The sequence below is a fragment of the Chanos chanos genome, chromosome 10, assembly GCF_902362185.1.
Source record: "Chanos chanos chromosome 10, fChaCha1.1, whole genome shotgun sequence".
Lineage (NCBI taxonomy): Eukaryota > Metazoa > Chordata > Actinopteri > Gonorynchiformes > Chanidae > Chanos > Chanos chanos.
Window position 1 is genome coordinate 2,419,179 of NC_044504.1, and position 15,702 is coordinate 2,434,880.

Consider the following 15,702-nt stretch of genomic DNA (forward strand, 5'->3'; position numbering starts at 1 on the left):
TTAGCTCCCTAACAAAAAGATCCATAGTAAATCCTTGTAGATTACTGGAGCACTAAAAGGCTTGTTCTAATGAAGGTAATGGGCAAACATAACAAGGCCAATAATTCAGTGGGGATATATGACTCAGCATACAGGAGTTGAGGGTTGTCTACCTGAATCTGTGTGCCCAACTGCATGAAAATGCTGTTTTTATACAACACTCCGGACAGGAGATTCAGCAGCTGCAAAGAGGCTTAAATAGATCTGCAACTTGTAAAGCACAGACACGTAGACACCTACACAAACCCCTGCATGGCAGGCACATGTATCACATGGAAGGCTGAACTATGACTGCTATGAGTGTACCTCAGTATGACCGAGTTCATGTCCAAATGGTTCACATGTTTATAGAAGCCTTTACTGAGAGCAGTGATTTCTGCCACTGGCAAATGAGTAGACAATGAGACACTGACAATGAGTAGAGTCTCTGCCTGCCTAAGTTCTTTAGGTTCAAGAACTTTTCAGCCTCAATCTGTCGTGAAGACTGGGTGGGTGGCACTAATCCAATTCACAAACTAAGGAACTGGAGATATTTGTCAAAAAAAAAAAAAAAAAAAAAAAGCTTAAGATTTAGGGTTTCACGTTTTCAGATTTTCAGAATCTTTGAGGTTTAGGGATTTTAGAGAAATGGTTTATGTGAAATTAATTACCGGAAATCCACATCTTGCTGTGAAAATTCTATAACGGGATCTGTGCGCCGCCTCTCGGATGATCCTGTCCCTGACAGTGCTCTCTCCTGATCCTCCCGTGACCGAGCTGTGTCATTTGACATGGGATTAAGAGAGGCCACAACAGAAATCTGAGAGGAGTGGTATCCCCAGCCAAGGCAATAAGAGCAGAGGGAAATATGGATTTCTTCCCATCACTTCCAAGTCCCTTTAGAACTTCCTAGTGTTTGGTCTCTATTCCAGGCAGACTTTCTGAGTTCCAGAAAAACATACAAAAAAGATCAATGTTGAGCATGAAATGACCACTACTCAACATATACATCACGAGCTGAAACTATGACCGCACAACCAACTCACTAATAGGGTAACTTCCACCGACTGCAGCAGAAACCGCCCCCTTACGCTTGCGCAAACCTCCTCCGATCCAGCAGGAGGCGGTAGTACCCGTAATGCTGAACGATCGAGTAAGAGAAAGAGGGTTCGTTTCCTGAATCGCAAGCAGATGGAAGTGAGCAAAGACTGCTTGGGGTGAAGCAGTTTAAAGATGCCAGTAGCAGTAGCGATGGATGAAAACTACGATAAATTGTTGGAGCAATGCGAAACGCAGGAATTAGAGGTAACTTTTTAAAAGCATTAACAGGCATTTTCATGCTAGCTGGCGAGTTGGGCCAACCGGTTCAGAAATCCAGTAGCAATGAATTAACAACAGGCTAAGTTAGCTTACGCTAACCCTTCAAATGGTAGCATTTGTCAACCTCTGGTATGAATTAGCTCTCCCAAGTTGCCATAATGTGACATCGAAGGACAGCTAAAGTAATCATATAAACCAAGTACTCCGTAGAATTTGTCACTAGATAAGGAAGCTGGTGCAATTGAATGTTCACTAACATTAACTAACTCACAACTTGCTGGGTTTGGCATAACATGTCAAAGGATCATAGCAATATGGTTGTTGTTATTATTGCATCTCACTAACAGAAGGATACCGGCTAACGATTATGGAAATTGTTGTCTTTCTTAGAGCTATCGAGATGCAACGTTAAATCAGGAGAAGGTGGTTTGTACACTTTGTCTTTCTCCTTTGATCGTTAGGTTCTAAGCTAAGTTAGCCCTGAGGTGAAATTTCTACCTGCTCGTACCATGATATGTACAAACCACTGGTTACTTGGTAACGTGCTCTGTGGTAGCAGCGGTTGTTAGAAGTATCGATTTAGTCGTTGTTATTAGACCTTGGGCGTATCTTAGACAGAGGCGTTGTCCACTGACGAGACGACAACTGCTTACTTAGAAGGAGCCACAGCAATTTTCAACTTACAGTAACGGTAGCAGGATAACAAGAGTTTGCTTGCAATAAGGCAATGATGGACGGACGTGTATTTTTGATCTCTTCCATTTAGGCTCCAGGAGGCATTGCAACTCCTCAAGTTTATTCCCAGTTGCTGGCTCTTTATTTGCTGCACAATGACATGTAAGTCTTATTCAACATCTAGACATTAGCGTTAGAATTTAGGCGGTACCTATTCCATTCACACAGTGCTTATGCTTTCCATAGGAACAATGCTAGATATCTCTGGAAAAGGATCCCTCAAGCAATCAAAACGGTAAGACTTGTTTATTACTGGCTAGTTGACTTTTTTTTTCTGGCCGTGATGTCTCAGTGGTCCTTCTCACCTCCCTCTGTCCTGTGTGTTCTTGTTCTTATTCCTCTCTTGATGAATAAGAGCATGTATAACTTTGAGATGATGTCAGTGTTAACATGAACTCTTTTATTGTGATAGCCCGTCTGACTTTCCTTTAGGGGTTGTTTTTAAAATAGTGGTGGTAGGACAAACATGAGTGTACAGATTGGAGGAATTACGTTTGTATAACAACAAATTTAGTTTGTTATTGCATGTAAGCAATGCCTCATGTGGCTCTAAGCAAATGATTTATTCACTGTTTAATAACACAATACAGTTCAGATCAGGGATCTCCAGTGTATTACTCAAAACATGTGAGTGGGTATCTTACTGAGGAGTGATAAAACTAGTTACTTAAGCAATTAATTGTCAGACTTCAACAAATAATCACAGTCAATTACAGGCAAATCTCTCATGAATGAAATGTACAGTAATTCTAAGCCTGTTTTGTTAAATGCCAAATTTGTTCTCTAATGAAGAATAAGAAATGGGAGTTTAATGTGTTACATGTATTTTAGAAACAGTGGTGAATAATATAATAAGGTTTAATTCATGTGTACCGTAAATTCTCAAATAAAAGCCAGGTCTCAAATAACGGCCACCTGTTTAGGCAAATAAAGGCCAGTTCCAAATACAGGCCGGGTAAAAAAAAAAAAAACAAAACAAAAAAAGAAATTACAGAAAGACTCAGGTGTTAAATTCATCATATTTCCACAGCATTATTTACATCAGTACAACAACATACAGTAATTATGCTCACCGCTCTGTTACTATTAGTTTCACTTTTTAACAGAAAAACCACACTGATAGTGTTCTAACTCACATGGATCGTGGTCCCTGTAGGACTATGTGTGTTAATGGTCCATTATTAGTATTCGGGGACATCACTGCCAAAACTCTCTCCCTCCTATGTCCCATGTATTATTTCATTATTTCTATGAGAGATTTCATCTAACAGCACATCATAAAACGTCTGATTTTAGATGGTGTAAGTACGGTAGGGACATGTCAGCCAGTGAGTTGGAAACAGAGCAACAAATTTTACCTTTAAACCCGTCATTATTTCAACCTGTTCCCATTTATCCTTGATTAACAATAAAACAAATAATTGACAGAATAACACTAATCGACATAAATGTAGTAAACGATTGCCGGTTTCATTTTGTGATACAATAGTTTGCAAAGAACAGTAATTCTGTCATATGCTGTATCCACATGGTTGTAATCCGTCAATGTCCGTCTTCGTTCTCACTCCAATTTCAGGCAATATTGGTACATTAAAATGATCTGCAAAACTTCTGCAGTTTGAATGCTCATGAAACATCCGCTTTTGTGCGGTCTGTGTGCTACAATTTATTCCACGTATCACACAAGCTGACACAATATACAGATATGTATATCGCATCAGCTTAATTAAACAGTGTCACGTTGTAGCTTATACAGTAACACACAAACTTAAAACAATCTGCGCTGTTTCGTTTGCATTATGATCTTGCAGATCATAGTTATGCATTAAATTATGGCCTGTCTCTAATAATAGCCTCAAATAAAGGCCTGGTTCTTCCTTCCGCTGAGGTAAATAAAGGCCCTGGCCATTATTTGAGAATTTACGGTATGTGGAATTACGTTTATGTACACATACATGTGCACACAATGACAATTTATATTTGCTTCAAATGCATTTTTAATCCTCTTACTCAGTATGTATTTGTTCAGTCCCTTTTAAAAATGACAGTTGTATACATTAGGAAAAGTTATCACTTATAAATGGAAACTTTTGTGCTAATGCTCTTTATATGTGTGTGTGTGTGTGTTTGTCTTTTTTTAAACCCACTGTGTTGACCTCAGGCGAACCCAGAGCTGGGAGCAGTGTGGGCAGTAGGCCAGCGCATCTGGCAGCGAGACTTCCCTGGCATTTACACCTCTATCGCTGCCCATCAGTGGTCCGAAAGCATCCTGCCCATTATGGAAGCCTTAAGAGGTACTGACGTGACACCTGAAACCTGGCTGCTTGTACACAGCTTTTAAATGACCTTTTCCACATCCTGGAAGGGACTGATATTTGTCCCAGTTACAGTCAAGGGTGTAAACAGACAGGGACACTTCTCTCTCTCCCGCTCTCTCTGTCGTGCTCTCCCTCTCTCACTCTCTCTCTCTCTCACTCTCTCTCTCTCACACGCTCTCTCTCTCTCGCGCTCTCTCTCTCACGTGCTCTCTCTCTGTCGTGCTCTCCCTCTCTCTCTCTCGCGCTCTCTCTGTAAATGTGTAGGTAGATATAAATATATTTGTATTTATATGTGCATGTGTAGATATAGAAGCTGGATAGAGATGAGGATTTAAAGCGCTAAAGAACTTGTTCCAGTGTATGGCCCATGGGTCTCTGACGCACCCTACTGAAGGTGTCTGCTGATTGTCTGACATTTGACCTCGTGATGTGGATGCCCCGGTGCTCAGCGTTAATCTAAAATGTACAGTGTGGCGGAACCCAGGACTGTAGTCGAGAATCTCTGACTCCTGACAGCAGGGGGAGCCACTGTCTCAAATGCCCTCAGTGTTTCTGATGTGCTCTGGCAGTGTTTCATGAGAAATGCAGTTATACTGCTGATTGATTTCAGAAGTGTGGAACATGAATGGAGGGATGGAGGAGTGTTTGCTTAAGATGCTTCAGCAACACTTTTAAAGGAGCTTTTAACTGATTTATTTACTCGTACATTCTAAGGTTTTTTTTTTTTTTTTTGGTAAACACTCTGAAGTAGTCAGATTTTTGGCCCTAGACACAGTTTCACTTTTTAGAGCAATTTAAGTGGGAGCTTATTGATACCAGACACCACGACACATCATTATAAGAGATTCCAGTCTCTCATACAGTTTCTAATGACTATTGATGGCAGATGTGCCGATAGTTGTTTTTTGGAGCAGTGCTTTATTAATAACAAGCATGTTCAGCTGTACTCTGTTGTGTTGATAAACAGTGGTTTTGTGCTTTTTTTTTAAAAGCCAACATATCAGTGTTTATTTTTTATTTGATCTTCCTCTCAGTCACTGTAGTACAGCTGTTGCTAACACACACACACACACACACACACATATATGCTTACGTTCTATTCATCTGATCTCCACGTGCCTGTACCTGCACCCATGGGGAGAGGGTAAAAATAGCTCTTTCCTCGTGTACCCCCGTGTTCCCTGTGTACTGCTTTTCTAAACAACATTAGGGATGCAGTTACTGTCATAAACAGGCAGATCCAAGATCATAAGACTAAGATTACACAGTCTGAGATATGATGAAACTGGAATCACATGTTTTTTTGTTGTTTTCTTTTTTGTTTCATGAATTCCTAACCAAAGATTTATATTTAAAAACTGACTTAATATTGGCTTTTTTGTGGGGGTGGCCCATATCCACAACACCATATGGGAATTATTTCATTTTTTTCTAATAAAGATTAGGCAGCTCTGATGAGAATTTTATTATGAACGAGGCTAAATAAGTAAATGAAGTGAAGTCTTGTCAGGGCTTTGGCATTAGCTCATGGTAGCGGAGTCTTGGTGTTGTGCTCTTGGCTAACCAGTGACTTATTTCATAACCACTGAGTTATTTCATCAGTTATTAAACTATGATTAAAAGGGTAACCTGCAGTGACATCTACTGGCAAATGTAAGAGAACTTATGAGAAATCGAACACCAACAACTAGAATTTACAGGAAAACATTGTCAACCAGAGTCCTAATTCTTTGCTCATGAAAAGACGGAGCTTATGAAAGCCCAACATACTTAGCTGTTATTTGTTGCAGTCACCGTGAGGTGCAGTCGAAAAGTTATCCTACCTGTTAATGTGAAACCTCAGGTAGTGTCCTCCTTGACTGTTTCATTTCTTTGACAACTCTCTTTGTCAAAGAAATGAAACACATGGCTGGCACATGAAGTGGGTGAAAGGTAAATATCTGTCATTTTGGAAAGGAAAAAAAAAAACATTCAGAACTTACAAAACAAGAAGGGAAATAAACAGTTTGGAAATAGCTATGGGATGTTTTGTCACATGTGTGTTCTGTTTATCACCGCTCAGTCACTCCCCATTGGAAATGTTTTCACTGTTAAGGGTGAAGAGCAGCACCTAAGCTCTCAGTGTAACCTGACACACGGTTCTCTGTAAAGAGACTTAGCTCAGAGGAATGTGTGCCGTGATTGGTTGTAGAGCCTGAGTGTCACTGCCTACAAGTGACTTCTATAAAGACCAGGGCCGCAGTGCCCACAATAGAGCTGACAACTGTGAGGACATGAGCACAGACTACTATACCACCCTGTTTTATTTTTAACCTTGCTTGAGCAGAGACCTTGGCTGACAGCAGCAGTAGCCACCCACTGTAGATAAAGTCTTGTTAAGACCTTGGCGTTCAGAAGCGAGGCAACGTTCTGCCATTAGAATGGAGATCCAGAGATCTGGCTCGTTGGTGGGGTCGCCCAGTTCCATGGAGAGTCTGGAGAAGCAGCTGAGCTGTCCGATCTGCCTGGACATGTTCACCAAGCCTGTGGTAATCCTACCATGCCAACACAACCTGTGTCGAAGCTGTGCTAGCGACCTCTACGACTCCCGCAATCCCTACCGCTTCTCTGGTGGCGTCTTCAGGTGTCCCACCTGCCGCTTTGAGGTGGTCCTGGACCGTCACGGAGTACACGGACTCCAACGAAACCTCCTGGTCGAAAATATCATTGACATCTACAAGCAGCAGCAGGAAGGTGGAGGTAGCGGCGGCAGGACCCCCGAGACTCCGCTGAAACCTAAAAACGCCCAGGAGCTCATGTGTCAGGAACACGAAGATGAGAAGCTCAACATCTACTGTGTGACCTGTCAGGTGCCCACCTGCTCCATGTGCAAAGTCTTCGGCCAGCACAAAGACTGTGAGGTCTCCCCCCTGGCTAGCGTGTACCAGGCCCAGAAGGGTGAGTTGAGCAACGCCATCGATGCCTTGGTGGCGAGTAATGGTCGTCTTCAGGCCCTGCTCAACCAGATGGAGGCGGCCTCCACAGCAGTCCAGGAAAACTCCCAGCGTGCCAAGCAGAGGTTGGCTGAGCGGTTTGACGCGCTCTACGCGGCACTGGAAGAGCGAAAGAGCACCCTGTTGGAACGCATTGGCAAAGAGCAAGACGACAAAGTTGCGGCCTTGCGGGATTTGGCCAGACGCTACGGCGATCGGTTGCAGGCTGGGTCGGAGCTAACGGACACGGCCGTACGGACCCTGGAGCAAAGTGGCGTGGCGGAATTCCTGCAGGCCTCCAAGGGCCTGATTGAGCAGACGAAGGATGCGGCCAAGAGCTCCCTCGCCGAAGAAAGGCCAGAGCCGGGCTTTGAGAAGATGGACCATTTCACCCTGTCCACGGAACACATAGGAAGCCTTTTAGCAAAGATGGACTTTGGGGTTGAGGATGATGACGAGGAGTTTGAAGATGCTGAAGAGGAAGAAGAGGAGTAAATGTTGCTGACAGTAGAGAAAGTTTCTCCACACACACATGTGAATCTTGAAGGTCAAATGTCATGAAAATAAGAAATAAGGACAGGACTCAACAGACTTTCAGTAATGGCAGATTTTAAGAGGGAGGTTTTTGTGCAGTACATTTGATTTTCTGCACACATTTTTGTTGGAATTTAGGTAGATTTTATGTCGTGTTTTGGTATAAAAATACCCTTTTTTATACTTTTCTATTTTGTGTTCTACACTGAACTATTTATTGTCTCTCTAACTTGATTGTCACGTGGATAATTTATGCTGCTCTTTAGTGTAGGGCGAAGCAGGAAATGTGTGCAGTATGTAAAGGACAGTGTTTAGTGCTGCTATTCTCAAACCAGGCTAATGTTTTACTTTACTTGAATATGTCTGTTTAATGCTGTCTGTTTAAATAAAAATGCTTAGAATGTTTTCACAACATGTTGTGATGTCATAATGCCTTTCATTAACGGTAAAAAAAAAAAAAAAAAAAAGAAGAAAAGTTCTCATGCTGAAACACTGCAGAATTCAGTACATCGCGTGTAGGTTTAAGTCACAGAGTCGGCCTCTGGAGAGGCCCAGCCTGTCTGTCTCAGCTGCAGTGGTTATTTTTAAAAAAGAAAGATGGCGAGTTGTTAAAGAGGAGACCTCGTTGCAGAATGCCGTTGAAGGGTGCAGATGCGTTCTATCTCTCCTCCCTGCCCCCATCTCCCCCTGGCCTTGCTCAGCAACTCCTGCAGCTCTCTAAAGACGGGGGCTGTGTGAGTCATCTTTAAATAGCACTCAATCTCTCTGCTTGGACTTGGTTAAAATAAACACCCAGACAACATGCAGAAGTCCCCTTGGAGTGACCTGGTTCACTGGCTTTACACAAAGCTTCCTTTGCTTAAAGCTTTATGGTGGTAAATGGGAGTTTAATATTTGAAAGCATGAAGTACTGAGCAACTGTTTAGACATTTTCTCCCTCAGTATTTCACTGTTTTACTTTCTTTCATCCATCTTTGTTTCACAGTGATGTAATCCTCTTCTTTTTTTTAATTTTTTTTTCATTTTGGAGGTGATGGTATTGACTTTACCTTAGCCACTCAGATTTTGACTCATGTGACTCAAATGTGCCTTCATCAGAGAGGCTGTGCATGCAGGCATGGCATTTAGAGAGTCATTACCGCGGTTTGCGCTGTTATACCCGTGCAGCTGCCTGTGAAGGGAGTGTTGGCTATGCTGTTAAGTCGAGGGTGCGCAGACCAAGAGGTCACTTACAACAAATCGTGCAAGGATGTTCTCTCATGGAAGGCAGCTGACAACGCTCTCACACACACTCACACTCATACACACACACACACTCACACTCTCTGTGTCTCTCCCTAGATAATTTCCCTACTTGTTTGCATTACATTACTCTGTTTCTCATCTGTTTTTGTAATACCCTGTGCAAGGCACTGCTCCTTTGTTATGCCTGAAAGTCTTCTCAGCTGGTCAGACCAGGATGAAAAGAGCATGTCACTGAGATGACAGTGGCGATAAGTAGTGGATCTAAATGATCACAATGCCTCTAAACCATCAGAGCTGGCATTTCTTGCGTTGTATAGTAATTAGTTGTATAGTAAACACTCTTTCTTTATGTGTGTGTGTGTGTGTGTGTGTGTGTTTCTTCTGAACAGAGACCACCCGAAGGAGAGCGTATGGACTGGTAGCACAAGCGTACACCTCTATCAATGCAGAGGACTTCGCAGCATTTGTTGGGTATTCAGTTGAAGAAGCTGTTAAAGGTATGATAGTGTGGCAGTGTTTGAAATGTTAACACACACATATGCTGGTCCATACATGCATCTATCTATCTATCTATCTATCTATCTATCTATCTATCTATCTATCTATCTATCTATCTATCTATCCTTAGAACATGACAACTCTACCCCAATATGTATGTATGCATCTATCTATCTGTCTATCTATCTATCTATCTATCTATATATATGATACTGATATAGTTGTGAGGAGAGGTTTATGGATTGACTAACTTTTACAGTCTTTTAATACTGTGGATGTAGAGTATTGTGTAAGCTAAGCATGTACCTCATTGTCCTGTGTCCTCTTGGAGCTGATTTCTAAGTTACTTCCCCCTGAAATGTGAAGGGAAAAAGAAAAAAGACTGTTACTGAACAGGGTACAATGAAGTGAATCCAGATTTCTGTGCGGTTTTCCCCCTATTTTTTCCCTTTGTATGTGTGTGTGTGTTTGTGTATCTTTTTTTAAATCAACTTGCCTTTTTTCATGTTTCCCTCATTCACCCTTAACTTGGTGCAATAGTGTTTGACATGGGTAACTTGGTGCTGTAGTCTTTGACATGGATAACTCAGTGCTGTAGTCTTTGACATGGATAACTCAGTGCTGCAGTCTTTGACATGGATAACTTGGTGCTGTAGTCTTTGACATAGGTAACTCAGTGCTGTAGTCTTTGACATGGGTAACTCAGTGCTGTAGTCTTTAACATGGGTAACTTGGTGCTGTAGTCTTTGACATGGATAACTCAGTGCTGTAGTCTTTGACATGGATAACTCAGTGCTGCAGTCTTTGACATGGATAACTCGGTGCTGTAGTCTTTGACATGGGTAACTTAGTGCTGTAGTCTTTGACATGGGTAACTCGGTGCTGTAGTCTTTGACATGGGTAACTTAGTGCTGTAGTGTTTGACATGGGTAACTTAGTGCTGTAGTGTTTGACATGGGTAACTTAGTGCTGTAGTCTTTGACATGGATAACTCAGTGCTGTAGTCTTTGACATGGATAACTCAGTGCTGCAGTCTTTGACATGGATAACTCGGTGCTGTAGTCTTTGACATAGGTAACTCAGTGCTGTAGTCTTTGACATGGGTAACTTAGTGCTGTAGTCTTTGACATGGGTAACTCGGTGCTGTAGTCTTTGACATGGGTAACTTGGTGCTGTAGTGTTTGACATGGGTAACTCAGTGCTGTAGTCTTTAACATGGGTAACTTGGTGCTGTAGTCTTTGACATGGATAACTCAGTGCTGTAGTCTTTGACATGGGATAACTCGGTGCTGTAGTCTTGACATGGGTAACTCGGTGCTGTAGTCTTTGACATGGGTAACTCGGTGCTGTAGTCTTTGACATGGGTAACTCGGTGCTGTAGTCTTTGACATGGGTAACTTGGTGCTGTAGTCTTTGACATGGGTAACTTAGTGCTGTAGTCTTTGACATGGGTAACTTAGTGCTGTAGTCTTTGACATGGGGTAACTTGGTGCTGTAGTCTTTGACATGGGTAACTTGGTGCTGTAGTCTTTGACATGGGTAACTTGGTGCTGTAGTCTTTGACATGGGTAACTTAGTGCTGTAGTCTTTGACATGGGTAACTTGGTGCTGTAGTCTTTGACATAGGTAACTTGGTGCTGTAGTCTTTGACATAGGTAACTTGGTGCTGTAGTCTTTGACATGGGTAACTTGGTGCTGTAGTCTTTGACATGGGTAACTTGGTGCTGTAGTCTTTGACATGGGTAACTCAGTGCTGTAGTCTTTGACATAGGTAACTCAGTGCTGCAGTCTTTGACATGGGTAACTCAGTGCTGTAGTCTTTGACATGGGTAACTTGGTGCTGTAGTCTGTCAGTGCTGTTACTGTTTTGTTTACAATAGCGTTAGGAGTTTGCACTTGCTTCCCCCATAACATCTGAACAGTTCCACCTCAAATGATGGTTTCTAAGTCAAATGAAATGTGTCAGACTTTTTTTTTTTTTTTTTTGACTTATCCCTTATTTTGTGGTTCACATCTCCATCGTCTGACATTCCCACTGGGAATGCCCAAAACTACCTGTTCAGTAGAGTACTTATGCAAACATGCATAACTCATGCATATTTCTGAGGAGCAAACCTCCATGAAATCAGTGAATTGACCCCTGTGATTTTTGTCTCAAGCTTGCAGTTTGACTCATACTAAAACCTCAACAAACCTTTGGCAATCAGACCATTGTAATATGTGTAATAAGGGCCTAATTTACAAATGTACAAAAGGAATGGCAATGTACAAAACACTCTGCTGGAATTCATGTCAGGACAAAGTCTGTTGCTCTTTCTTTGTAGCTTGTCAGTTAATCAAATTTCTCTCTCTCTCTCTCTCTATTTTCAGGAGTGGTAAGTCTACGGTTGGCAAGCAGACACCAACACCGGATGGTGATGCCTCAGAAGCCAGGTGAGGGCGCTGTTCTCCTCTCTCTCTCTCTCTCTCTCTCTCTCTCTCTCTCTCTCTCTCTCTCTCTCTCTCTCTTTTCTTTTAAAATCTTTCTCACTCATTGCGCTCCATAAGGCTCCAATCAGACTCTTTTGTGTGTGTGTGTGTGTGTGTAGGGGGGGCAGGGGGGATGTTTCACCAAATTGTACACTGTACTGTCAGATGTATACGTTTAGTTCATAACCGTCACATGGAACAGAGGCCTTGCTGTGAAGTATGACTCATGCTTTAAAACACACTTTGCTTCCTTTCCCCCCATTCTCTCTCTCTCACACACACAGACCACCCCCCCACATACACACACACTCACACTCTCTCTCTCTCGCGCACACACACACACACACACACACACACACAGACAGGCTTAGTCTTTGCCTCAGAAATTTCTTCCAGACAGAAGAATGCAGCCCTTATGGGTTTTGTCACTTAGCTAATGGTGTTTGTGATTTCCCAGCTCTCTCACACACACAGCTGTTGCCTTTTTGCTCCCTCAGGCTTCTCCTCATTTCTAATCAGGTCACAGTGTTAATTGTTAGAAGGGAGAGAGAAGAATCGTTGAAAAGGTTGCAAGCTGTGTTGAACACTGGGTTTTGACTTAAAACGACCTATTGATTAGTAATGCAGTTAACCTGCTGTGTCAGGAGATACACTTGGGAAATGTATGGATTTTTTTTTTTCTTCTGGTCTGTCTATGTTGTGTGAAATGTGAACTGTGAAATGATAGCCTCTGCAGACTGGTGTTTTCTTTCGTCTGTTTTCTTGTCTCGTGTCCTGGCCCGATGTGCATGTGAGCTCAGGTCACTCTGTTCTTTTCAGCTTTTGCTGAAGTTCAGATGCTGTTGATATATCACAAAGGCCTTGGCGCTGAGGAATTCCCCCTTTTCCTCTCTCTCTAACTTTTTTTTTTGTTTTGTTTTTTTTCACCCTCTGTCTTTCTATCTTCCCCTCTTCACAGATCCACCCCCTGTCTCCCTGGTTCCCAACGAGCAGCAGCTGGCCAGACTGACTGACTACGTGGCTTTTCTTGAAAACTGATAAAAATGTGCTCTTCCTATCTCTTTATCCCTGCCACTCCCCCTTTTCGCTTGTCTGCCTGGAGGAGGATACAGACACGCACTCCTTTTACCCAGTCTCGGCCAAGACAGACATCTGGGATTCTGTCTTACAGATGGACGCAATTTGTCCCGATCCAAAGAAAGACTCTCCCTGCGTCCCCCTTTTGTTCCTTCTGTGTACAGATTCACTTGTTTAGGCGCAAAAAATAAGTTTTAACCGTTTTGGGTTTCGTCTCCTCCCCCTACAGTGCTCCAGCTAACATCGACGTACACACGTTACCGCACCGTTCAAATAACCTCACGATTGGAATCCCAATAGAACACGTGACTGGCATTGTCCCTGTTTCCGATTTTTTTTTGTTTCGATCGCTCGGTTGGTTCAAAGTGAGTCTCACAGCACCCCCACACCACAGTGTGTATTGTATCCCTCCCTCTCGTCCTTTATGAAGAATGGTATTGCCCGACTGACACAGCTGCAGGGATGTCCTTTATCCACATTCACCAGGCAACATGTGTTTTGTATCTCTTTGACAGTGCACATGGCTCCTGTTTGTGTGAACATAAACCGTCTCCTCTCGTGTATATATGGTTGCACGGCAAAATGGGACCTCTGTCAGAAATATCTGTCTCAAGACATCTGTAACTGAAAAAAAAAGGAAAATGTTCTGCCTGTGTTGGAATAATATAACAAAGTATTTTAGTTGATAAACGTGTATTTTTGTGTGTTTGTGTGTATGTGTGAGTCTTTCTGGTTTTTTTGGGGGGTTTTTTGGGTGGGTATGGGTCTCCAACTTCCCATTTTTGAAACTGCACAAACACAATGCTAAACTGTAGTAAAAAAAAAAAATAAGAGCATACACAAAGGAAGACATTAAAGTGACTAAGATCTAAAAATAATAAGGTAAAAGCACTGTAGTCTCCTGCATTCAGGAATGCATTTTCTGACACAGATGACTGAAACATAGATCAGAACTGTTTTATAAGGCAGCGGTATCTGTCTCATTTCTGTCTGGAAGCTTCAGTAAGAATAATCAAATGCAATCTTAATGTGCAGTAAATGAATGGGCTGATGTGAGTGAGCTTTAACACTGGACTGCTGCTGAATGGAAAAATTCCATGAGTAGGTGTGTATTCTTTTAACTGACCTTATACTCAGTTTGAATGTTGGCAACAACACGCAAGGGTTCAATGTCCAGGCACTTTGTTTAAGTTACGTTGACCTGGAGAATAACTTTACTTAGACCACTGTCTACAACTCCGTAAATGACCCAATGACATGGCCACTTCCTCACAATGACTAGTTACTGGAACTTTCTTCCCTTCTCGAATTTGTGCTGTTTTAGTTGCCTCTAGAGGGCAGCATAGACTTGACAGTATGTATATAACCATGTGTTCTGGTAATTCCATTTCCGACAATAACCTTGTTCCAACAGTCATGGGATATGACTGTACGTGTGATGTCTGCTGAACACATATAGGCTGAAAGACACCTGTCACCAAGGCAAAATGCAGAAGAAAAATGTTTCTCCTCAGACACAAAATAGACAGACATTAAGAACACAAGACATGTTTGAAGAGAAGGGTCCGGATTTGTGGAAAATGTAAGGTTCAGCGATGCAAGGTTTGTCACATGACCTCTACCCCTAACATTCGTTTCTGTATTCAAATATGTCGCGTTAATTATCACATCATAAGGTGTATATGCAAATGATTTGCCTCTATGGATCACAGTATACACTTCAACCTCTGACCTTTTACATGTCCAGCTCTCCTCGTAATGAAGACTACAGAAATGCAATGTTATATGAGAATGACAAGACAAGAAAAACAAAACAAAAGTCATGTGTTTACTGGTGCATGTTGATCTGCAAATAAACTCTCTTCGCAAAACGAATGATACATATGCGCAGTTTCCTAAATTTCATTTCTCAAACTTTGATATTTACTCATATTTCCAAACACTGAGTATACAATCATGGATGAAAATAGTTTGTAGACCACACTTTCTATCCAAATTAAAACAAGTTGTGGTAATAAAACTAGCTTTAAATGCAGAATCCTCTCAAGCTAGCACTGACCCCTGTTACACATTCATATACCTAAATATGCCTAAACCACATACCTAAATGGAGAAAACTGTGTGATTGGTATATGACACACAGTGTGTACAAAGTTAACCCAGGGATGCTGCGTTTTTTGTATGAAGAGTGGGTGTGTCTTAGTTTGGACAATCTGTTTTATCAAAAACGGTTTCCTTACAGTTTTTTAAGTGCACCTGAACCTTGTAGTCCACGTCTGAAGGAGAATCTGTTCTTTGAAGTGGTTCCCTTTTTTGTTTGGTATTCTTTCCTTTGTCATGGAGCTGTGCTCTGATTGACTAAGTGCTGCCTCATTTCCTCTCTCTCCACTATAGTCCCCTCTGTCCGTGTAGCATTTATGTAACCTCCACATAGCATATTTATAACCATGGTAACAATAACATAAAACGGTACCGGAAGAACTCTTAAATTTTGGCAAGCTTGACCGAGTTGATGT

General features: G+C 42.0%; 3 protein-coding genes across 3 annotated transcripts in view; 2 read left to right on the plus strand and 1 right to left on the minus strand.

Moving 5' to 3' along the window:
• The first annotated feature begins 1,201 nt into the window (after positions 1-1,201).
• On the plus strand, positions 1,202-13,866 carry cops8 (COP9 signalosome subunit 8). Its single transcript, XM_030786027.1, is given in 8 exon segments — positions 1,202-1,323; positions 2,105-2,175; positions 2,260-2,308; positions 4,235-4,367; positions 9,532-9,647; positions 12,011-12,044; positions 12,047-12,118; positions 13,065-13,866. Coding segments are annotated over 8 exon segments (630 nt in total). The 5' UTR covers positions 1,202-1,251; the 3' UTR covers positions 13,148-13,866.
• Positions 6,812-7,858, plus strand: LOC115822276 (tripartite motif-containing protein 54). Its single transcript, XM_075353611.1, has one exon. The coding sequence runs from the start codon at positions 6,812-6,814 to the stop codon at positions 7,856-7,858; it is 1,047 nt and encodes a 348-aa protein (XP_075209726.1).
• LOC115822640 (collagen alpha-3(VI) chain-like) overlaps positions 13,235-15,702 on the minus strand; it is a 112,022-nt gene continuing 109,554 nt past the window's right edge. The window contains exon 17 of the mRNA XM_030786551.1: positions 13,235-13,340. Within this exon, the coding sequence (XP_030642411.1) occupies positions 13,235-13,340 (106 nt within the window). The remainder of the gene's footprint in view (positions 13,341-15,702) is intronic.

Excerpts from the sequence above, each read along its gene's own strand:
- LOC115822276 (XM_075353611.1), top strand. The coding sequence starts at position 6,812 with ATGGAGATCCAGAGATCTGGCTCGTTGGTGGGGTCGCCCAGTTCCATG.